The following is a 24,183-nucleotide window of genomic DNA, read 5'->3' as shown; positions in this document are numbered from 1 at the left end:
AGTTGCAATGTATGGTTGTGAAAGTTGTACCATAAAAAAGGCTGAGCGACAAAGAATTGAGGCTTTTGAACTATGGTGCTGGAGAAGACTCCTGCGAGTCCCTTGGACTGCAAGGTGTTCAAACCGGTCAGTCCTGGAGGAGATCAACCCTGACTGCTCTTTAGAAGGCCAGATCCCGAAGTTGAAACTCAAATACTTTGGCCACCTAATGAGGACTCACTGGAGAAGGGCCTAATGATGGGAAAGATTGAGGGCAATAGAAGAAGGGGACGACAGAGAATGAGGTGGCTGGATGGAGTTACTGAAGCAGTAGGTGTGAACTTAAATGGACTTCAGAAGATGGTAGAAGACAGGAAGACCTGGAGGAACGTTGTCCATGGGGTCACAATGGGCCGGCCACAACTTCGCAATTAACAACAACGCCACATCGGCGCCCCACAATTGATCCCCCAAAAGCCTCCTTTCGTGGCTCTTATATCCGGACAAAGAAAGTTGCCTAACTCTAAAATATGCCGCAATATCATCTGGCATGGCCGGGCCAAATGCTACACTGCTTTTAAGAATGAGCGACGTCCAGATTCCTAAAGAAAAGTAATTAAGAGTGGCAACTACCATCCTGTAGTAGCCGACGTGCTCCCCCCCCCCAACCCCCCGTTCTTCAGTATTTTTGGGAATACTTAATTCCAAAGCAGGAATGCTGCCTCTCTTTTGCCCACGTGAACTTCACGCTCAGAGCAGAGAAGCCTACTTATTTTCGGATTTTCTCCGTCTCCTTCAGTTTAGCAGCCTTTCCGCTGCCTTTCAGCTCGTTAGCGCAGCTAAGCCGAGTCAGAAGCCTGGCGCGGCGGCTACCACGTGGCGGGAGCGAGCACCCGGCTTAGCAGAACAATTGTCGCGCAACGCCGGGCCCGGGAAGGCATCGGCGTCCTCGCTGTTTGACGGGAGACGCGCGCCTCGGTCTGTCAGAGTTAGGCTGAGGTGGGATCTCTCAGCGGCGGGAGGCAAATCTGGGCGCGAACTCGCGTCGGACGCTGGGGCGACTCGCGAAGGTCCGCCGGTCGTCCAATCTGGACCTCAGGGCGCTGCTCATTGGTTAAGTGAACCGGCCGCGCCTTCCCAATCCGCAGCACGACTCTCTCCCCTCCGCCCCGCGTCCTAATCAGCTTACTTTCCTCTTGGAGTCGGCCCACTTGTGGCGCCGGGCGAGGCCGGCCACCTGCCTGCCTGCCTGCGAGCAGAAGCGGGAAAAGTCGGCAAGAATTCAAGAGGGCCGCGCCAGCAATTCTCCCTCTTTCCTTTGGCACGCGGAAGGCGGTCACGGGCTGCGGTCTCGAGGGCGCTGTGAACGCGTGGACTGAGGAGCCCCGCGGAACTCGTCGGGGTTGAGTTTGGAGTGGACCGCGCCGGCTGAGGCTCGGCGCCTCCGTGGACTGGGCGAAGGCTGACCATTTTAACTTGAGACAAGTTTGGGAAGCGGGCTGGCTTGCTGGAGCGAAACTCTCCTTTCCCCTACCCGCCAGCGGCGGCTGGAGAAGAGCGACTTGGTTGGTCGGGGCACAGCGGCGCGGTCGCTCGGTCGTTTCGGCAATGGAGTGGGGCAGCCTGGGTACTGACTCCCGCCAGTCCAGCTGCCGGGAAAGGTGACTCTTTGGCCAACCAAGTTCGAGCGGAGCGCGGCTCTTGCACCGGGCGAGGCGGGCGGCCGCTTTGCTCCCACCACAGAAAAGGAGAGGAGAGGCTTGACCAGAGAAGGCCATGGGGGCCAACAGCACGGAAGACTTCTCTTCCAACACCACCTGTCCTCCTCCTGAACGGGACCCGGTCCGCAACTACGCCGCCTTGGCCTTGGGAGTCGTCCTCATCCTCTCTATCATCAGCGGGAACTTGCTGGTGTGCCTCAGCGTCTGCACGGAGAAAGCGCTGAAGACCACCACCAATTACTTCATCGTCAGCCTCGCCGTGGCCGACCTCCTTTTAGCCATCTTGGTGTTGCCTCTTTATGTCTATTCCGAGGTAAAAGCCCCAGGGCACTCTTAACTTCTTCCAACTCTACTGGTGATTATGGTGCCGTCGTTATTTTCTTGAGAGGGGAAAGCTTCCTCTCCGCTTCGAGATATATATTTTGTGTCTGTTTATTTGGGGTTTTAAGGTGCCCGTTTTGACCCGGGTGGATGCAATTGTAGGTAAGCATGGGAGGAAAAAAACCCAAACGAAACCCTAAACATTCCATTGTGTAATGTTGTTATAACGTGGCAATCCCCACCTATTCACCTGGTTGTAGATTCCATTGAATTTACTGGGACTTGGGGTAGATGCATGCTTAGGGTAGGGAAGCCCTATCATTCATTGCAACCCAGAATTGGAAAAGGGCTACCTTCTTTGAAAGAGTGGTGGGTATAATATCTACATTCACACAATGCAAATATCATTTGGTTACCTTTACTGGGTACTACTGCTTGTTGGTTACTGTGGTTGACAGACTGAGTCACCCTGAGCTATACAGTCTTTGTAATATGTAGGTTGCTGCACTCTCGGAACACCTGTAACTTTACGGGAAAATGATGGGACATCAGTACTGCAGTCAATCCAGCCTTAGTGGAAACCACAGTATATTCTTATAAGGCTGGTTAGACAGATAGGCAGGGAACCAGCCCAGAGTGATGGTATTTCTAGATAAAGCTTTTCCCTTGCAAGTACCTTGCCTCATTCATGATATTTTACAGGGGTCTTCATCACATCATATTTCTTTTAGAACCCTTTCAGGTTTTCTCACTACTGCTCCCCTCCTTTATCTGTTCCTACTAAAACATTGTTAAAAAGACAGAGATGGAATAACTGAACAAATTATCTCATTGGTATTTATTTTTATTAAATTTATAAGCCATCCAATTCACACACAGGTGAGTTGCCCATAAAATTGCCTCGAAAGAGTCTGTATAGCTTATATACAAGGACCTTTGTATCCTAGAAGCTGATCTATTGTCCAAAATGTATGTCTGCCAATATGCAGTCCAAATGAAATAACAGCTCTTTTTCTAGACTAGTCCAGTTCTGCAGAAGAAATGCTGCAATTCTATTGGGTCCTCAATTTGTTTTTGGGTTTTTTTTATAATTTCTGGTTTATGACTTCTTCACTATAGAATATTTTTTTCTTAAAGATATTAAGTACATTTGTTTCCTAAACTAGAACTACAATTTGAAAGCACATGATATATTAGGACCTTTTTGTTGAAGTTAGACAGGTTTGGGTTGTGCCAGAAGCTCCTGACAATCAAGGATATGAGTTTGTTCCCCAGGAGAAGAAGGGTTGGGTACTTCTGGCATTGTGGTCTCTTGTGGTCTCCCAATGGACGAGATGATGGAAGACGAGTCAGCCAACATAACTGTATTCATTGCTCAACTCTAGCAAAGATTATGTGAATGGAGTTACTTTCTTCTGGAGAATTAGAGTGATGGTTTGAAAAGTGTCAGTTCGAAGTTGGAGAAATCCTTTTCAAAATTTCACTTGCTAAAGAAGCTGTGGAGATAACTTTTGGTCATCTCGACTTCATCCTGTTATGTCCTGAAAATAATGTTAAGGGGTGCATGTGAAAGTGCACTGCTCTGATCTCTTTCGATAAATACAATAAATACAGTTAGAACAATAATAATTAAAATGCCTATAGAAATAGTAGTCTCCAGGATTATATGCACAGGAATTTAACCTATTTAGGAGGAGGAGTCTTTTTTAGACAATGTTATCTTTTTAGTCATGAGAAATGGAGGCTTAAAGGTTTCCCTTTAGTATTTTTAAGTGACCTTTCTATTTGGGCCAGGTACAGTATTGCTTAAGTGCTAGCTAATCTTAAATAGCTAAATTGCAGTAATCTTTCCAGAGCCTGTTGCACAAGCTTCCATTAAGTACTTTGAAGAAATGGGTCACGTAATAGAAAAACTAGACTAATGGATCTCTAACCAAGATTAAAATGCTGTTTAATAGAAGCATAACTTGGTCCAAAACATGCTTACTCAAAAATAAATCTCACTCTAGGAAAGATATGCTAAAGAATGTGGTCTAAAACTTCCTTATGATGGAACATAGGTCTAATGGGAAACACCTGGTTAATTTGAAATTCAGAAAAATGACAGGATTCTTAATAATTATCATTAAGTCAGCTGGTTGATACATGAGAGGTTTACATTAGCTGGAGACCAAATATTTTTTTTAAAAAATCTGCAGTAACAGGGGACTCTGTGATGTGTGGCAAACAAAACAATATTACTTCCAGCTATGGAAGACATCTGATTCCAAAGCTGAGCATTTGTAGGCTGTATAAGGGAGTTTCAGAGATAAAAGTTGTGGGTAACTAGAATTAGTGACTGGGGGAAATATGGGTACCTTTCCTTTTTGATGTTCATTTTTGGAGTAATGATAAATTTGTCACACCTCCAAGTATGTGAACATAGAAGATCTCTGTTTTCAGCTTCACTAAAAATATTGTTCAAAATAGATGTGCCAATCCTTCTTAGATCTGATTCAAAGTCAGTTGAAGTTAATGGAAATCATGTGAGGGGAGCTAAATGTAGAGTAGATTGAATGTCAAGAATATGTATTAGAATGTGAATTAGAAACAGTGATGCGACATTCACCGCACCCTATTATTATCCATTATCTTAACAGGCTGTTATTAGATGAAAAAAGCACTCATGTTTCCAAGGGTACATCTCATTTAAAGAAGAAAAGGAGCTTGATAAGCTAAAACATTATTCTATGCATGTGTTAACGAACACGGGTATTCTATAATGATTTGGAGAGCACAATCTCAGATTCCATTTAAGTAAATCAAAAGATGCAGCGGCCCTTTGAGTCCCTGTACTTGTGTTTCAATGAATTTGATTCTGAAAAAAAAATTGGCTTTCTGCAGTTTCAAAAGCTAATGAAAAATTGATACAAGAAACTTTGTTTACTGGGATTAGAATATACCACCTAGCTTTATTATAGCAGTGGATCTCTGAAACAGTGAAGACATTGCCCTATTTTTAAATGATATTCGCAAGATGACGAACACTGCAATTGCTAAGATAGAATAAAACCAAAGCAAATGCTGCATTGTAATTTTTATCCAAAACCAAATACAATACTATACATTTAGAAACCAGCATGAGGGCCAGAAATATTTGCTAAAGGTTTAGGAGATTAGTGTGTCGTGGAAGTAAAGAATCAACAGCAAATTGGAGACTATAAAAGCAGAAGTGTGAACCATCTTGATAGTTGCTAGATTATGCTAGTTTAAGTCTATGAGGGGAAATCTGAACCATCTATGTATGGTTCATTCAACAGCATGCAACCCATCAACCATTTCATATGAGGTATTTGATAATCTTTCAGGTTTTGCAGCCTTTGCAAACAGCTTCATTGAAATGCCTATGCTCAGTTCAGCCAATAACATTTATATACCTCTGTTCTCAAAAATGCATCAGTACTTAAGTGGCCAAAAGCAAGGGATGATTAAGGAAGAGAAGTGTTTTGGGTTTTCCTCCTAACCTTTAGAGAATTTTCTAGTCTGTTGGAAACCTCAGTGCTCAGGTGACAGGACTTCATGTCCCAATGAGAAGAGCAACATCAGGTAACATGAAGGACTGATGACTTCATTTAATGGGGAAGGCAATGAATATATTTACAAGAATATCTATGAGATAATTTATATAATCCAACACTCTTAGAAAAATACTTTTAATTCTATACCAGTGGACAAATTGAGAGGTTGTTTTGATACAGTCTTTTCTTTATTAAGGAAAGAAAGAAATTATGTTTGTAGTGACTTCTCTAACTGATGGATGCTGGTTGTACCTCCTCTGCCATGTGGATATTTCTGGAGAGGGTGGAATACAGGATGCATCTTCTCAGTGGCTTGTGGTTTTCTGGCTGATGGCAGGTATACTTCCCTTGTGTCTGCAATTTGACAGGGAAAGTAACATAATTTATACCCATTTTTCCTGCCGCTGGTGGATGTATCCAGAGTAGTTTCTTCCCTGCCCTTTTTCTGGGATGCCGTTTACCTTCTTTAGAAAATTTACTTTTCTAACCTTTATGTGTGCGAATGTTCTTTTTTTTTTTAAGCATAATTATACAGTATGAGTAAGGTGTGCCTTTTTTCCCCTGCTGCAATGTTGTATAATATCATGGATTCAAGAAGAAAATTGTTTTTTGAAGCTTGTAGAGACTGTATCCACAGAGTGCACTTCTCATTTTATATGGCTTTGTTTTTAAATATAGATTTTGAATGTGGCTCTCTCATTTGCAGGGCTGGGTTATTATCTATTGTCTTTGAATAAAACATTGGGTGGTTTAAAAGAGGTATGCTTATATTTTTATTCATGTGGAATTGTAGCTTTCACAGGCATCAGTGAATATTATAAGCAACAACGCAGCCTTATTTGGAAATAAATGGATAAGTAGACTGACTTGGGAGTAAGAGTGTCCATGGAATTTTGCTCCCAGATCAGTGAGCAATATGATATATGATTGCAGGTTTGATGGTCAAAATAATACATCAACTAAAATTACACTCTTATGCTCTATTGTGTAGCACTCATTTCAGCAAGAGCAATACGATGTTTAATTATCTTAGATGGATTTTCCCCCTGATCAGATTATCTGAGCTAGCAGATCCAGAATGTTAGCTTTTCATCACATTGCTGCATTGGGTTCATTGAGCATCTTCCCCACCAAATAAATCCTACTTGATACAATAATTATTTTTTATTGGCTTGGTTTGAGTTTCTAAGAGTAAACTTAGACCTAGTATATGTAAATGTTCCCGGTTTGGAATAGATGGTGTTTGTGAGAAAGAGAGAATAGAATCAGAACATTTCATCAGAGATATTCATTGATTGCCCCAGTTAATGTTGGTGTATATGTGACACTGTAAGGCCCACAGAGAGAAGGCATTTGTGCATTGTGCAAATCTCACTGCCTTTAATGCAGTTACCATGGTTAAGAATATTGGCATTCAGCATATTCCAATTTCAGAATCTTTTAAAAGTATATTATTTTCCTCTCATCTGTGAGAGCTAAAATGTAGACTTTACATTGGATATCTCAGCTTGGTTTGTGTGTAGATGTGTGTACTTTTCTTAGATAACACTCTGGGTCTTTAAATACCAAATATTACTGGCATTATAGTTCAGCTAGAAGAGTTGACAACTTTTCTGGTATCCCCAAAGTCTCATTTATTTCTTCATGCCAGAGTAGACAAATTCTACTGCAAGCAGTTTGAAGTAAGCAGAATAACATGGTATAAATTTCTCTATTAAGATCCTAGTAGCATTTTTTATCACTGTACTGTGAGTTCTATTAATGTTGGATGAAAGGTAAAGCCAGCAGGTGGTCAATTTAATATAGTCTTTTCCTTGCTAGGCTGCTACTGCCTAGTGAGACGAGTTTGAGTTAACTACTTAGCAAGTTATTTTTAATACAGTTCATTAGGAAAAAGAGGAGAGTGAATCATCAGTGATTGGCTAAGCAATTCCCTTCTTGAGTTTTCTTAAATCTTTGCTTGCTAATAAGCAATGGGCCCGATTTAATTTGTCATTCAAAGGGAAAGTTTGATCTACCCAGTGGGGGCTTACTGGTTTTGTGAAATAAAATACACTCAGTGACATATATAATCTATTGTATTTTATTATTTTTCCTTATATAGCAGGGATGTCAAATTGCCAGCCCATGGGCCACTTTCATTATACCAAAGCCGCGCTCACCCCATTGCAGGCAATGCAAAAAGAGTCGCGATATGTTGCAACACGTCACGTGACATGGCGAGTTTGACTATATAGTTTTACTTCCCTCCATTTCTGGTAAATCAGAGTCACTGAAGTCACATTACTTTCCAAATAAGATTCCTACATTAAAGTACCTTCAATCTGGATCCCCAGAGGATCCAGTTTTAAAGCTTCGTTCTAGAGAAAGCCTGACATAATTGTCTTGAAAGGTAACTACTGGTATGGAGACAGTGAAATAGAAGGTTTCAGGCAAGGGACTCCCATTTACATTTCTGCACATTTGAGAGGTAAAAAGGCAATATTTAAGTGGAGCTCAGCTCCTAAGGATTCTACCTATGCCATTTTCTTGATGGTGATATAGATCTGTTTTACTATTGCCGCCTTCTGAAATGTGTTTTTCAACTTTCCAGTGAAGCCAACTGCTTTGAGAATCCCAGGCAGTTTTCCATCCAGCTATAAACTAGGGATCAGGTTCTGAGATCAGCCTCTGTGTAAAAACACAATAAACTTTATGGAATATTTAAAACCAAAACCTTGGTTTTAACGGAATTCCACATTGACTTCTGAACTCTGTCCAGGGTCCTGAACTTTTCCTTCACCTACTACTGTATATACACATCCTTTCTTGGTTTTCAGGAATCTTTATCTTGACTGAGCATTAGCTATCTTTTGCCCTAGAACAGCGGTTCTCAACCTGTGGGTCGCGACCCTTTTGGGGTCGAATGACGCTTTCAAAGGGGTTGCCTAAGACATCGGAAAACACATATTTCTGATGGTCTTAGGAACCGAGACACCGCTCTTCTATCCGGCCGCCACCGCCCTCCTCCGCTGGCTCCTCTGCCTCCATGGTGCCCTTCTCCTCCGACAGCGCCTGCTCCTGCCATCACAGCGCCATCCCGCGGCAGCCATGCCGACTCCCAGCTGCTGGCCGGGAGCCGGGCAAATTCCCAGCTGATTCTCAGGAGCCTGGCCGACAAGCGGAGGCCGGGCCGACTCCCAGCTGACGTGCACATGCCAGGCCGACTCTCAGCTGGCTGTCGGGAACCGGGCAGTGTGTAGTGGCCCCGCCGGTTCCCCATCGACGTCCAGACGCTGACCCAGCTGACTGTTGGGAGTTGGGAGGTGCTCATGGGGGCCATGCAGACATCGGCCAGCTTCTGGCTGCATCCTCCCCATCTCCTGGCTCATGGCAAGCCCAGGGGCTTGACACGCGCCCCCGACGCCACCCCAGGCCAGCTCAGCTGCATGGGCTGAGCCGAGCCAGGTCTGAGCTGAGCCGGGTCTGGGCCGCTGCTGGCGCTGCCACTGGGCTGCTCCGCTGCTGCCGCCGCTGTCAGCTAAGCTGAGTTGCGGCGCCGAGCCGGTCCCCACACCTTCTGGTTGCCCGGCCACGCTCCGCTCCCGGCCACCCTCCGTGCTGTGCCAGAGCTTCCCTGCACCACCAGGCCTGCCTCCCTCACCGTCGGAGGCTGCCTTGGCCTTCTGACGCCTGGCACGGCCCTGGGGCTGGCAGGCAGGAGTGACTCCTTCCCAGATCACCAGGCTCCAGGCCTCGGAAGCAGCTAGGGGGTGGGGAAGAGGGCGATGCCCACATGTGCGTCAGAGGCCAGCCGGACAGGCCGTGGGGGGGAGAAGCGGCGCCTTCCAAACGGGAGCTGGCACTCCGGCCGCGCCCCTCTCGCGTGTGACGAGTCGGGGAAGGGTCGTGACGGTGAAGGGCTGCACGGCGTGGAAAGGGGCTCCCACGATCTCGCCGCTGTGATGGCACTCAGGAGGCTGGAGGGACGGGCAGGTCCCGGGGCGGGCGGCTGGGAGAGGGCAAGAGGTGCCGGGATGAGGATGGGGGGCTCCAGACTACCATCCCCAGCAGCCCTAAAAAGCACTGGAAGAGTGGGGAATGCTGGAAGTTGCAGTTCATCACCATCTGGGAAAACATGACTCTCCAAAGATCAATCCATCCTTCCTTCCTTCCTTCCTTCCTTCCATCCATCTCCTTCCCTTCCCCTTAAATCTCTCCTTCCTTCCTTCCTTCCTTCCTTCCTTCCTTCCTTCCTTCCTTCCTTCCTTCCCCTTTCAATCTCTTTCCTTCTCCATCTCCTTCCTTTCCCCTTCAATCTTCCTTCCTTCCATCTCCATCTCCATCCCTTTCAATCTCTCTCTCCTTCCTTCCTTCCTTCCTTCCTTCTCCATCTCCCTCCTTTCCCCTTCAATCTTCCTTGCTTCCTTCCATCTCTATCTCCATTCCTTCCCCTTCAATCTCTTTCTCCTTCCTTCCTTCCTTCCTTTCCCCTTCAATCTCCTTCCTTCTCCATCTCCTTCCTTTTCTCTTCCATCTTCCTTCCTTCCCCTTCCCTCCCTCCCAACATTTTTGAGCAAGGAAGAGTAAGCTTCTCCAGCGAGCATTGCTATATTGTTTTTGTGATTAATCACTATGCTTTAATTATGTTCAATTCATAACAATGAAAATACACCCTGCATATCAGATATTTACATTACGATTCAAAACAGTAGCAAAATTACAGTTATGAAGCAGCAACGAAAATAATTTTATGGTTGGGGGTCACCACAACATGAGGAACTGTATTAAAGGGTCACGGCATTAGGAAGGTTGAGAACCATTGCCCTAGAATCTTGTTTGATTGTACCTTCCTGGCTTACATTACATTTGGACTGTCCTTTGCCAGGGTGGATAAATATTTCCCTTTGTTAACATAAGAGATAGAGATATTATGTCTCTAGTCTAAGACTGTGTTAACTGCACTAATTCTCCTAACACAATTTTCAAGTCTCCAAAGGGGTTGAACTTGAATTTCTTTGATTTCCCATTGCATGCAGCTGGAGTAAAACCTATAGAATACAGAGTAAATTGTAAACTAATCATGCAAGAGTGAGGAATTTGAAACAGCTTAGACAGTTGACCGTAATTTTCTGGGAATCCACCCTTTCTTTCCTGGCTTATATTAAGCTTTCCAATTTAGTTCTTTCCTCACTAATTAGATGAAAATAACTGTATTAAATGTTTTGCTTAACATCAGAGTATTTGTACAGCAAAATGGTTAGAGACACTCTGATATTTAAGGGCTTATTTAGTGGGAATGTTTGGAAATCTGACATTTCATTTTAATTCTGGAGAAATCACTGTAAATAGTCTTATCGTGTCTGACACCTTTCATCCCCAAAATATTTTTAGGAGGTTCTTAATTTTCATTTAATTGAGCAGTTGGGTTTAACAACAAATACAAGTTGGGAGTAGAATAAGGGTATTAGATATTTTACACTTGTGCAATTTTAGTTGCATGAGATGGAGAATGAGGCTCTACTCATTGAGCCATCTGCATAATCCCTGTAGTCCAATCTTTGTTATGCTCACAGTCAAATGGAAATATGATGAATGCAGAAAACGTTTGTTTCTATTATGAACTCTATTAGAAAAAGAAACTTCCTCCGTTCCTCAATTCCACTTTCTTTTTTCACCTGTTGGCAATCACATACGAGTAACAAAAAGTAGGTGGCTTATCAAAATAGGTGTAGGTGTGTGTGTTTGTGTGTGTGTGTGTACTTTCTAAAGGAATAACCAGCTTTATAATTTTTTTCTTGCCATCCATCACATTTTTTTGTGCAGAGACATATGTAAGGAAGCCATTATATATCGATTTATTCAATACTATATGTAGGATAGGATAAAAACAGTACAAATGAAAAAGATGGAACTAGATGTGCTGCCATATTCCCAATACTTCTCATCTTTTGGTGTTGAATGAAAGAGTCTGCAAAGGATGTCTACTTTCATTTGCAAGAAAATGAGTAGAAATATTACCTTTACATTACAGAACACTCTGTAGCAGAACACAAGGTCTTTTAGAAAAGCAGGACTTTAATGGCACCATTGAGTGAGAAATTGTAGAACTCATATCAAAAGGTTTTAGGGGATAATTCCAGAAGGTCTGAACAAACAATGGATAGTTAATCCATCAATTTATTGGTGCCATTCATTGTTGTTGTTTTTACTCCTAGCAACTGCATAGAATGATTTTCTCCATAATGATATATTCCTGACCTCTCCCTTCAGATCTTCCAACAGTTGCATTCATCAACATTGTAATTGAATCCATTCACCTTGCTGCTGGTCGTCTTCTTTTTCTTTCCATCTTTCCCAGGATTGGCGCCTTTTCCATAATATATCTTCCCATAACTTGTCTGAAGTAAGATAATTTCAGCCTGGTCACATCTGCCTTGAGTGAGAACTCTGGGTTGATTTGTTTAATGATCTATCCATTTGTTTTCTTGGCTCTTCACTGTGTTCTTATAGTTTAGTCCTCAGTAGCAAAGTTCCGATTTTTAAACAAGAAAAATAGGAGATGTAAGAAATGGTATTGACATGCACAGTCTCCTGCCTCCCTTCATCTGGATTATTTTTATTTGTTTATGGTTTTTATCTAGAATGATGCATTTTTAATTATGGTATGTTTTGAAATTTTTTATAGAGAGACACCCAAATCTGTGGTTGAGGTAGCATACTTATTTTTAAAAAAATCACTTTCAAGAATTATACTTCTTTTGTTACATATATTTATCTGGGTTATTTTTACTAACTGTAAGCACTTGCCTAAATAGAGCTTGATCAAGTCCTCTTTTGAACCTGCACACAAAAAAGGGATTGAGGAAACCAGTTTCAGTATAATGAGAAGTGGATTCCTGCATCTTTGATAGCTGTATAAAGCAGGAATCTCAGTAACTGTGGCTTTCCTTGAGTACCTATATAAAAGAAGCTGCACAAGCCAGTTGTCTTTTTTATGTAACTGTTAAAGTACAAGAAGTGTTGTAGACTCTTTTGAATGTGATCATCTTTTTATCACACATTTTCACACATTCAGAGGCAAATAGCCAGATACCAAAATCTGGCAGTTGCCAAAACAGATAACACGATCATTGTCTATTCCATCAAAGAGAGATACATCTAGTCCTTTGCTGCAGGAATCTGGATTTTTATTTCAATCCAAATAGAACTCCCTTTTGATATATAACAGTCTCTGGAACTCTTTTGGCTTTCTACTACAAAGATACTTGTCAAAATTCTTGGATTCTTGTGCACCTGTTGAAATGTTTTCTCTCCAGTCTGTCTTGAAAATGCCTGATTGTGCTAATGGAAAGAGATGAGTGACTATTGCCAAAATATCCTGCTTCATGAAAGACTGCCTCCAGCATGTTACCTGAAGCTGGCTAAAAGTTCTTCTAGCCATGACTTCCATCTGCTGTTCAACTAGGACAGTGGTTCTCAACCTTTTTAATGCCGCGACCCCCAACCGGTCGTAAGTCGAGGACTACTCAACTGGTGCAGCACAGTTTGCAGAATGGGACTTTTGGCGGGCTCAGCAGGGCAGGGACAGCCTGGACAATTCCTATTGGCTTTTGAAAGCCAATAGAATTAGACTCTATTCAAGAGAGTCTATTCTATTGGCTTTCAAAAGCCAATAGAATAAAAGGGAGTAGCACAGCTAAGGAAAAGGGGGAAAAATGGTGGACTGCATTGTTTGGCGACCCCCGTGAAATGGTCGTTTGACCCCAAATGAGGTCCCGACCCACAGGTTGAGAACCATTGAACTAGGAGCTGCAGGTATAAGGGTCTATACATAGGTAAATTCAATGGTGAAAAAAGTAAGGTTCTACATTTAGGCAAGAAAAACCAAATGTACAGGTATAGTATAGGGGGTACCTTGCTCGATAGTAGTAACTGTAAGAGGGATCTTGGAGTCCTAGTGGACAATCATTTAAATATGAGCCAGCAGTGTGCTGCAGCTGCCAAAAAGCCAACACAGTGCTAGGCTGCATTAACAGAGGGATAGAATCAAGATCATGTGAAGGCACTTTACAATGCCTTGGTAAGGCTACACTTGGAATACTGCATCCAGTTTTGGTCACCACGATGTAAAAAAGATGTTGAGACTCTAGAAAGAGTACAGAGAAGAGCAACAAAGATGATATGCTAAAACATATAAGGAACAGTTGCTGGAATTGGGTTTGTCTAGTTTAATGAAGAGAAGGACGAGGGGGGACATGATAACAGTGTTCCAATATTTCAGGGGCTGCCACAAAGAAGAGGGAGATAACAGTGTTCCAATATTTCAGGGGCTGCCACAAAGAAGAGGGAGATAACAGTGTTCCAATATTTCAGGGGCTGCCACAAAGAAGAGGGAGTCAAGCTATTTTCCAAAGCGCCTGAAGGCAGGACAAGGAGCAACGGGTGGAAACTAACCAAAGAGAGAAGCAACCTAGAACTAAGGAGAAACTTCCTGTTAGAACAATTAACCAGTGGAACAACCTGCCTCCAGAAGTGGTGAATGCGCCAACACTGGAAGTTTTTAAGAAGAAACTGGACAGCCATTTGTCCGAAATGGTATAGGGTTTCCTGCCTGAGCAGAGGGTTGGACTAGATGACCTCCAAGGTCCCTTCCAACTTTATTATTAGTAGTAGTAGTAGTATGTAGCATGTTTTTATGTGTGTTATGTATGTGTACACTTTTGAGAGCAGGCAACAGAATTTCATTTTTAATGTGTACCAGTGTGCCCACAGTAAAAAACGACAATAAACTGTCCAGTCAGAAGGAGCAGAGATAGTATAAAACAGGCCCTCAAATGCTCAATAGTCACAGATGATCCCAAATTTGGCTAAGAGGTCAAGCTGGATCAGAAGGTTCACCCTCCCTCCAAATCCCACTGTAGGTTGTCGCAAGTGTGATCAATGCAGTTTTCATCCAATGCTCGGGTCTAAAACATGCTAATTTGCTTAACCCAGAATCCTTGAGTCCCCGCTGCCTTTTTAACAACCTTCCTAAAAACACCAAGTTGTAAAAAGGACTTAAGTTGTTCAACTCTACTTGGTTGAGGGATACCTTCTTCAGGAGAGAGTCCATAGCTACCTTTTTCAAGGAAGCATATAAAGTAAAACAGAAGGGTGATAATGTCTAATTCAGGCATGCTACTTCTTTAAAAGTGTTAAAAGGAAGAGAATGATTGGCATGTGACAATCATATTTTCAGTCTCAGTTTGTACACTTTCCTGTTCTGACATAGTCAACATTAATGGCACTTGGCCACTGGCCATCTGGCTTCCTTTTTATTTGATTTCAGATCCACAGCAGCATGGATTTCCAATTTCATTTAGTTTTTTCCTCCCTTGCCCATTTTCTGGTCCGATTCAAGCCATTACCATGTGCAAAGTTCTTAAATTTAAAATCAGTTAACCATTTCCCCACAATGGTATATTGTGCCATCTCATTTTACTGTGGGATACAGAACAGACATAAAATGAATTTATTTGCAACGGCCGATTTACTTGGGCAGTAAACCCCATCAGTATGGGTTGAATGCAGATGATGAACAGATTATGCATGATCCAATACATCCTCCTTATCCTGATTTTCTCTGAAAAAATCTGTTCTTCTCAATTGCTTGAAAGCTTCAGTTTAGGGAAGCTGCTAAAGGAAAGTATGGTACAATTTTCTTTTAGCACTGTGACACTAAAACATTATGAAATTGAGTTCTCTGGTAAGAATGTGCTGTGCTGTTCACTAGTAGAATTGGAAAAACTAACAATTTGGTAAGTAGGAAAAGGCACCTAAAACATGAAGAAATGAAATGATGGTTTGAATCTATGCATATTTGTACTCAGAATGTAAAGTTTTAAGAGGTTACCCGTGGCAGCAACTGTGATTTGCAATTGCAGAGCTATTTTCAGGCTCTGAATGTCATCATGTGTGTTTCATGCTCACCTTCCCCCCCCCAAAAAAAAGCAATCCTGTATTGTACTGGTTGACATATACTTACTGAGAAACAATTGTATTTTATGGCTTCCACATGAAATATTCTCCAGTACAGAAATATTTCCTAGATAACAAGGTTGCAGGGAAGATACTTACAGGGAAACTGAGAGTTGAAAACAAGCAGATATCCTGGTGGCTGAAGGCTCATTTCTCCACAGCAGTTTCTGTTCACCCTATTTTTATAATAGGAAGGATTTTGTATTTTCTGCAGCAACAATAACTGTATTTAATAAAACTGCAGATTACTGAATAACCAGGCTTTGTAATAGCACACATAAAAGAAGATTTAGGCATGTGAACCACAAATGCAGTCTAGAGTAACGCAGGTTCCCTAAAGGGATGGGCAACCTGTGGTTATTGTTTGTGTTTTAATTTTTTTAAATGAATTGATTTTGTTCTTTTACAGCCCTCAGAATCTCTTCTAACTATGATCATTAAAAGTATAGCTGTCTACCCCCCCAGTTTGGTTGGGAAATAGGGGGAAATAGTGTTGTATAGTGCAAAATACGTCTGTCACGCTAGAAAAACAAAGCAGATCCCCCAGAGACCTCTACAAACTGAGCCTGCCGATGTGATCCCACTGACTCTGTGGCCATCCAAAGGTTGCTCAATTGTCATTTACCACATCAAAACAAAATTGAGTTCTCTGGGAGCAAATTCTACCGAATTCCAATGCTGTCATCCACAACACTGGGACTTTGAAACTCTGTCCATGTCACCCAGGAAACTAGAAACCAGAAATAATGAAACTCAGCTTGACTTGGGGCAATAATTCTGAACCCAATGGCTTACTAGCATTTTAAACGAAATAACATGTAATTTAGCAAGAAAAGGAGACTGAAGGTGCCAATATAGTCACAAATTCTATTAGAACTAATTATAGAGGCTGACGTAAGCCTGTTGGGTTGGACTAAAATGATTAGGCACAGGTCAAGGGAGGGCCTTTTTCTGTTTGATGAGACTGGAAAATCTATCCTGGTTGAGTACTTTCTCAATAATGTTCAGTGCAAATGAATTGGCAACCATGCAGATGACTTTTTTGATATGCCATTATGAGTATTATGAAGGATAGTTAATCTGTTACTTGCTTAGGAAAAAGAAACAAGGGAAAGATCAAAAGGAATGATGTTCAGTCAAACACATTGATTCTTTCATATATCCAGCCTTTCCTCTTTTTTTTTTTTTTCACATTCCTCAGAAAAACAGGTTGGTACATACTTTGTTGGCATTGCACTAGGTTTCACTGCAAGTTTTGTTATATGGTGATGGTATACAAACATTTCTGGTGGGCTCTTCCCTTAGACCAGTTCAGTTCCTGGGAGCACAAACATAAACGCACAGTAAATACACTTGCAAAAAGTTGGGGTGTAAGCCATTGGGTTCAGAATTATTGCCCCAAGTCAAGCTGAGTTTCATTATTTCTGGTTTCTAGTCTCCTGGGTGACATGGACAGAGTTTCAAAGTCCCAGTGTGTCCTTAGGCTCTGTTTGGTAGCAAAATGCTATTTGTTTGTTTGTTTATATATGTATTTTAAAAAAAATTCAAGAGAAGAATCCTGGATATGCTGAACCTGTGTTTTTTTTAAGTGTAGTAATCATTTAATTAGTATATTTGATTTGAGTAGAATATTTTTATTTTTTTATTTATTAGATTTTTATATTATTTCAGTGTTTGAATAAAGCAGCAGCAAGCACATTCTCTGCCTAGGTGACAAGATTGTTTGTCTAGGTCAGTGGTTCTCAACCTGTGGGTCGGGACCCCATTTGGGGTCAAACGACCATTTCACAGGGGTCGCCAAACGACACAGTCCGCCTTTTTTTCCCCCTTTTCCTTAGCTGTGCTACTCCCTTTTATTCTATTGGCTTTTGAAAGCCAATAGAATAGACTCTCTTGAATAGAGTCTAATTCTACTGGCTTTCAAAAGCCAATAGGAATTGTCCAGGCTGTCTCTGCCCTGCTGAGCCCGCCAAAAGTTCCATTCTGCAAACTGTGCTGCACCAGTTGAGTAGTCCTCGACTTACGACCGGTTGAGTAGTCCTCGACGTACGACCGGTTGGGGATCGCGGCATTAAAAACATTGAGAACCACTGGTCTAGGTCAGGGGTGTCAAATTGCTGGCCGCAGGCTGGTTGCATCATGAGGAGGCTGCACCTACCCCAGCTCCAGCAATACGAAAAAAGTCACGATACGTCATGTCACGTGATGCGGCGAGTTTGATGCCCATGGTCTAGATCATGGAGAGAAACAAGCAGACTAGGACTATGCCTTTTGATACCTTAAAAAATGTGAGAAATTATTCACCTCATGCTAAATATGATTTCTTTAATTTTGACTTTGTGCAAACCAAACCATTTCAACTAATAAAAACTACGTGTTCCAAAATGTATGATGTAGCCAATGGAGGTTTATTCAGCAAATTATCCCTAAACAAAAAGAACAGTTAACCCTTGCAGGAAGAAACTCAGCAAATGTGTGAAGTGGGGTAAAAGAGTACTATAATTATAAATTCTTAAGTTGTACTTAAAAAGTTGGTTGATGTCTTCAGACACTGCTATCTCTTGCTGCATTAAAGAAGACATTGTAGGCCATGTGGAAACCAGAACAGATAATCTGTTAAGAGTGTGTACAATTGCCCATATTAACATAGTCAACATTTATGGCACAGATGTGCAATGTCACCTTTGCTCCATTTCCCCCTGCCTTGTTTCTAGCATGTTAACAAAATCATCAAAATCACAATAACATTTAACTTATTTTAATCAAAAAATTACATTAAAAACATTTCAAAGGAAAAACAAGGGTATTCAGTATGCCAACCACTGCCTCATTTTCACTGCAGTAACTCAAAGGTTTATACAGGCAATAAACAATTCCTGCTGAGTGGTGTCACAGCAGGAGTAAGCTACAGCCAGCTGAATGTCCCTATGAAAAATTAGATTAGCACACCACACGCTGAATTGTTTTGGAAGTCCTGTCCTGCGAATGTGCAGAGGGAATGTGCCACCACAACCATGTGGCTTTATCCTTTCACTTTGCAATGTGGTAGGAAGTTGATGCAAAACCCATTTTTTTCCTGACAGGACAGTTTTACATGAGCCTTATAGCCTATCAGTGTGATGGGGGCCTTCCATAGAGAACAGATGAATATACAGCACTGTAGGCTTTGTTTACACAGTATTGTATGTGTGATAGTAATTAACAGCTGTATTCGTGCAACATATCAGAGGACCCTGCACCTGTGGGGAAAAATGGTAAGAGGCTGATGATGATTTGTGCAACATATTAAGCCTAATTATTTTCAGCCTTGATTAGGTTTTGTGTACATGGTGTGCTGCACAAATCCAGTCTATTTGGTTAATATGTGATTCAGACCATCTGAACTAAAAAAAAAAACTTCAGTCACTTGATAAATGTATGAATGATCTAACACAGCTATCTTTATGGTGCTATTTTCTCTGAAAATTTTGTTCCTGTGCCTTTGAACAGGACATAACTAGTATGAATATTTCACTACAGCTGTTCACCAGCAAGGCGATAGAAGGATGGAAGAAAATACATTTGTTTCTTTTCTTCAAATTAGGCAGATTGGAAAGGGGCTAAAATTTGTTAGAAAAGATATGCTGTCCTGAAATGGATTAGACAGTATGCAATTTGGCTAAATTCTCAGAGGGAACATACCCCCCCACCCCAGTATCTTATCTTTATTATTATATAAAAACCGGTGTGGTTCTTTTAGCTTTTGCTCTCTGATTGTTAAGCACCTGATGTTTTGATAAAGATTGACAATTTGGTTTTATATTCACCAAAATGGGAGAAATTAAACATTGTGTGCCATAATGGTTTCATATATCAACTGCAACCTTCTAAAGCAGCCTTTTTAAGTTGGATCTAAAATTGGAGGGGCTTGAGAAAAGCTGATTAATTTATTCAATCCTGTGACTCTTCATCCCATTTTAAGACTCAGGTCCTGGCTTCATCCAATCAGCTTTCCTTTTCTTTCTTTTCCTGCCTTCATTATTTTTTCTGTGGGAGAGGTGGAGGCAACCCTTAACAGATGAAGAGATTTGAAGAGCTTACAATTTTAAAGATTGGTCCTAATAAGATCATTATCTGACTGTGACTTCCAATTGTTTTAATAATTATTTCCATAGTGAGATAAGGAAGAATAATTAAATGCACACACACCCTTTAGCTTTAGCTTCCTCACATTTGATAGAAAAGTGGTCATGTGCTTGTGTATTCTTTGCTAATGCTTAAACTGGGAATTCTCAAACTTTGCAGTAATGGAATCCCCTGAAAGATGACTGAATCTCTGTGATTCTTCATGAGTCAAAGGTCATGGTTTCACTGGAGTTAGGCTTGGATAAGAAATGAATATTATATTTTTTAATCATTACATTTTTACATTACGTATGCTAAAGACCAGCATCCAAAAATTTCACTATGTTGGATACCTCCTGGAGAAAAGAGGAAACAAGGCCGGCTTTAGAAAACTTGACATCAAACACTTAAGGAAGGTCTTAAAATTATTAATATCCCTTGGGACGATGCTGAAGCTGCTGCGAATGATCGAAACAGATGGAAAATCCTTGCTTCCCATTATGCTTTGTACAGGACCTAAGGATGAGGATAAATCATGACATTTTAACCTGTATTGCTGATATTCCACAAACTGCCCAGAATCACTTGGGGTCAGGTGGCATTTAAATTTATTATTGTTGGTCATGATAGAAGTAAAGGAAAGGTCTTCAAAATTTAATATTGAAAGAGAAATTTAAAATTGAATTTGCTGCAGTGGAAACTTACTGCCTGGACAAACAAGCTTACCAAAAACTATAATGGCTGGGAAACAGGAAAGGGTAGCATAAAGGCAGGATGTAAGATAAATACGTAGGCAAAAATTAGCTGGGTCTTAGAGTGGGAAAGGAAGAAGACAAGCTATAAAAACATCTGTAAGAGGAAATAGCTAGCCAGGAAAACGTAACTGAAAAACAGGAAAGAACCTATTGTTCTAAGGGGCCCAGAACTCAAAACCAACAATTGAATATGTCTAATATTTTATATTATTAATGTACATGTGATGTATGATTTAGTACGTAGCAGGAAATAGGTAGGAGGCAGTCAGAAAGAGTGTAACCTCATAGTACCTCAGCCAATGAGGAAAGAGGAGGGATGTGGCAGCCAGGACAGGGCTGTATAAAGAAGGGAATATTTTGGGTTGAAAATTTGGAGAGAACCAAGCTTTGATAACTTATCTCCATGCTTATTGCAATAAACAAAACAAAAGGCCTTCACTGTGTCTTGGCTGGTTATTGGTCAGGCGAGCTTGCCTCTGGTCACGAAGGAAAGTAGCCAGGAACACATAACAGCCTCACAGTTACCCAGATGTTTTAGACTGGATTTGGCATTTTTATCTACCTATCATGACATTTTAACCTGTATCGCTGGTATTCCACGAACTACCCAATGATTAGGATAGGCAGATGTTGCTTCATAATGTTAAAGATATTGTTGCAGGATGTAAGTTATTCCAAGTAAAGCTGCCTTTTGCAATTGATTGATGGTGATTTTGTTAATGTCAATGATGTTCAAGTGGTGCTCCAGATATTTGGGGGTTGCATCTAAGGCAACTATTACCATTGATACTATTTTTGCTTTCTTTTGCCACAGTGGTTTTATTTCTATTAGCAGGACTTTGTATTTTGTGATTTTCTCCAGTTCATTCTCTTCTATTCTATCTCCAGGTATTGCAATGTCCACTATCCAGATTTTCTTGTCTTTCTTATTGATCATTATTAAGTCTGCGGTGTGGTCTGTTTGAATTATAAAGCCCCAGAGTACTTTAACTTCTTCGTATTCTATTACTTTGTGTTCCCATCAGTTTTGCTTGCAGACAAGTGGTATTTCTTGCAGATATTCCAAATGTATCATTGTTGCTACTTTATCATGCCATTGTTTGTAGTCAGTCTGTGAGTTCTTCTTGCAGCAGATAATTAGATGTCCACTGTTTATTCAGCTTCTTTGAGAGGCAGCATTTGCTTTCATTTTTTATTGCCTCAATTCTGGCTTTGTATGCATTTGTTATTCAGGCTTGATCTTTTTTTTTTTGTATTGTTTATTTTTTTTTATTTCAATTTTTATTATTTTATTTTCATTACAATCATAAGAAGAAAAATTCAGATACATAAGAAGTTAAAATACAACACAAATTCCGACATTGCTCACTCATTTCCCCCCAGACCGCATCCCCCTCTCATCTCTTCACTTCCCCCTTCCTTGTGCAGCAAGAATTAGCCTCTCTGTCTTTCTTCAACTTTCTTGTTCTTAGCCATCGCCAGGTCTTGTTATCTGCTTTGCCTATTAGTTTTTCTATGTATTGGCCATGTAATACTTTGCCTTCCCATATTTCTATATTATTCTTCATTTTATCTTTTTTGTAGACCAAATGTTTGGTCTTTCCTCTGTTCATAAGCCTTCAATACTAAGTTCAGTGCATCATTTTCACTATCCTTCAAATATTCTTCCAATGCCCTTTTTTCTTCTTAACTGTTCTGTGTATTTAGAAGATTCCATGCCCACCCATTTTCCTTGCTTAGTAGAATATGTCAACATTGCTTTGTGGATGAAGGGCAGGATTCATTGCCATTATTTTTCTGGTTTTACTATTCAGAACCTTTAGTTCTGCGTGAGTCCAGTCCTTTATTCCAGCTGTGTATCTAATGACTCAGATTATCCAGGGTTAATTGCCTTGATGGCATTTCTTTCACCGAGTTTGGACTTTAGGATCTTTTTTTAGTCTCATGATGTATTCACTTCTAAGCTTCTTCATAACTTCAGTCAGCTGGATGTTTTCAGTTTGAAGGATGCCCAGGTATTTGATCATCTTCATCCAAACAAACTCTTGATGTTATTTCCATATAGCATCTTGCTTCCCTCAGTTTTCATTACTTTTGCCCTATTGATGGTAAGGCAGGCACATTTGTCCAGTCCAAACTCCACTGCAGTATCTAGGCTGTATTTACAGACAGGGTTGAGCAGCAGCAGTTCTATTTCAGATATTTTTCTTTAGATCATCCATGTAAAGGATGTTTGATAGCCATACCTTGATTTTTTCAGTATTGTTGAAAGAGGAATCAGAACAATGACAAACAATAGTGGTGATAGTGAGTCTCCTTGAAAGATTCCTCCCTTGATATTAACCTCTCCTAGTCTGTCACCATTGAACAGCAAGCAATTATGCCTTCCATTGTGCCATTGATCTTGGCACAAAGCTTCTGATGTTTCTACTGACGCCTTTTATTTCTGGGCACTTAATCGTCCAATCATGTAGCAGAGAATTGAATGTCCTTTTGTAATCAATCCAACCTATATTTAGGTTGCTCTTCCTTTCAGTTTTCCAAAATGATCTAGTCCAAACATGTCAAACACAAGGCCTGCAGGCTGGGTGCGGCCCACCAAGGGCCCAGATTTGGCCCCTGGAGCTATTCCAGAAGTGGCAAGGGACTGGCCCCCGCTGCCTCAGCCCTGGCCCACCCCAACCCGGCTGGGCACCCTCCTGGCCAACGCACAGGAAACGGTGAGCGCTCAGGGGCGATAGTGCACAGCAGCAGTTGCAGCTCATTTGCCTCAGCCCATCCCGCCCCTCCCGGTCTCGTCCCACCCCTCCTGGCCTCACCCTGTCACACCCGGCCACACCCCACTTTACTGAGCCTCTCCCCATCTGGCTCTGCTTTGCTGGGCCTCACCTCACCATGCCTGGCTCCACTTTGCTGGGCCAGGCACTAAAGTGCTGCTGAAAACAGCAGAATCTGTGTGTGCGCCTGTTTTGCCCACGTCAGCCACGCACTCCATGGCATGCTACAGCTGATAGAGCAGCGGTTCTCAACCTATGGGTCGTGACCCCATTTGGGGTCGAACGACCATTTCACGGAGGTTGCCAAACAATGCAGTCCGCCATTTTTTCCCCCTTTTCCTTAGCTGTGCTACTCCCTTTTATTCTATTGGCTTTTGAAAGCCAATAGATTAGACTCTCTTGAATAGAGTCTAATTCTATTGGCTTTCAAAAGCCAATAGGAATTGTCCAGGCTGTCTCTGCCCTGCTGAGCCCGCCAAAAGTCCCATTCTTAAACAGTGCTGCAAGTTGTCTGCAGCGAAGGCAAGCTGTGTGGAAGTTTCCAGCCCTCCCTGCTGAGCAACTACTAAAAAGAGGGCCAGGGGTGGGAGGTGGGAGGCCGGCAGGCGCAGGGAGGGTTGCTGGCGCGTGTGGGGCCCGGCGGGTGCCTTACCTCCCTTGGGCTGGGCCAGCTGGTGGCCCAGCCGGTGGTTGCCCTGTGCCGTCACTGCCCCTTGCCAGCTACGCTTCGGCCGGCGCAGGGGACAGCACCATGCATGCGCGGCGCTCCCGGGCAGGGAAAGTCCTCGATTTACGACCGGTTGGAGGTCGCGGCATTAAAAAGGTTGAGAACCACTGTGACAGAGGCATGGAGAGCATGGCTGATAGCTGAACTTGTAGCAGGTACACACAGAGACTCCGCTCTTTTCAGCGGCACTTTTTGCTGCTGGGGCTTCCGCTCGCCTTCCTTTGCACTAGCACCTCCATGCCT

General features: G+C 42.0%; 1 protein-coding gene across 1 annotated transcript in view; it reads left to right on the top strand.

The window, feature by feature from the left end:
• The first annotated feature begins 943 nt into the window (after positions 1 to 943).
• The window catches only part of DRD4 (dopamine receptor D4), a 35,566-nt gene continuing 12,326 nt past the window's right edge, over positions 944 to 24,183 (top strand). Inside the window, exon 1 of the mRNA XM_039322116.1 lies at positions 944 to 2,013. Within this exon, the coding sequence (XP_039178050.1) occupies positions 1,756 to 2,013 (258 nt within the window). The 5' untranslated portion in view covers positions 944 to 1,755. The remainder of the gene's footprint in view (positions 2,014 to 24,183) is intronic.

Source organism: Crotalus tigris, unplaced genomic scaffold, assembly GCF_016545835.1.
Source record: "Crotalus tigris isolate CLP2741 ecotype Arizona unplaced genomic scaffold, ASM1654583v1 scf7180000023830.6690815, whole genome shotgun sequence".
In the NCBI taxonomy this organism is placed as follows: Eukaryota; Metazoa; Chordata; class Lepidosauria; order Squamata; family Viperidae; genus Crotalus; species Crotalus tigris.
This window is presented reverse-complemented; position numbering and strand designations above follow the sequence as displayed.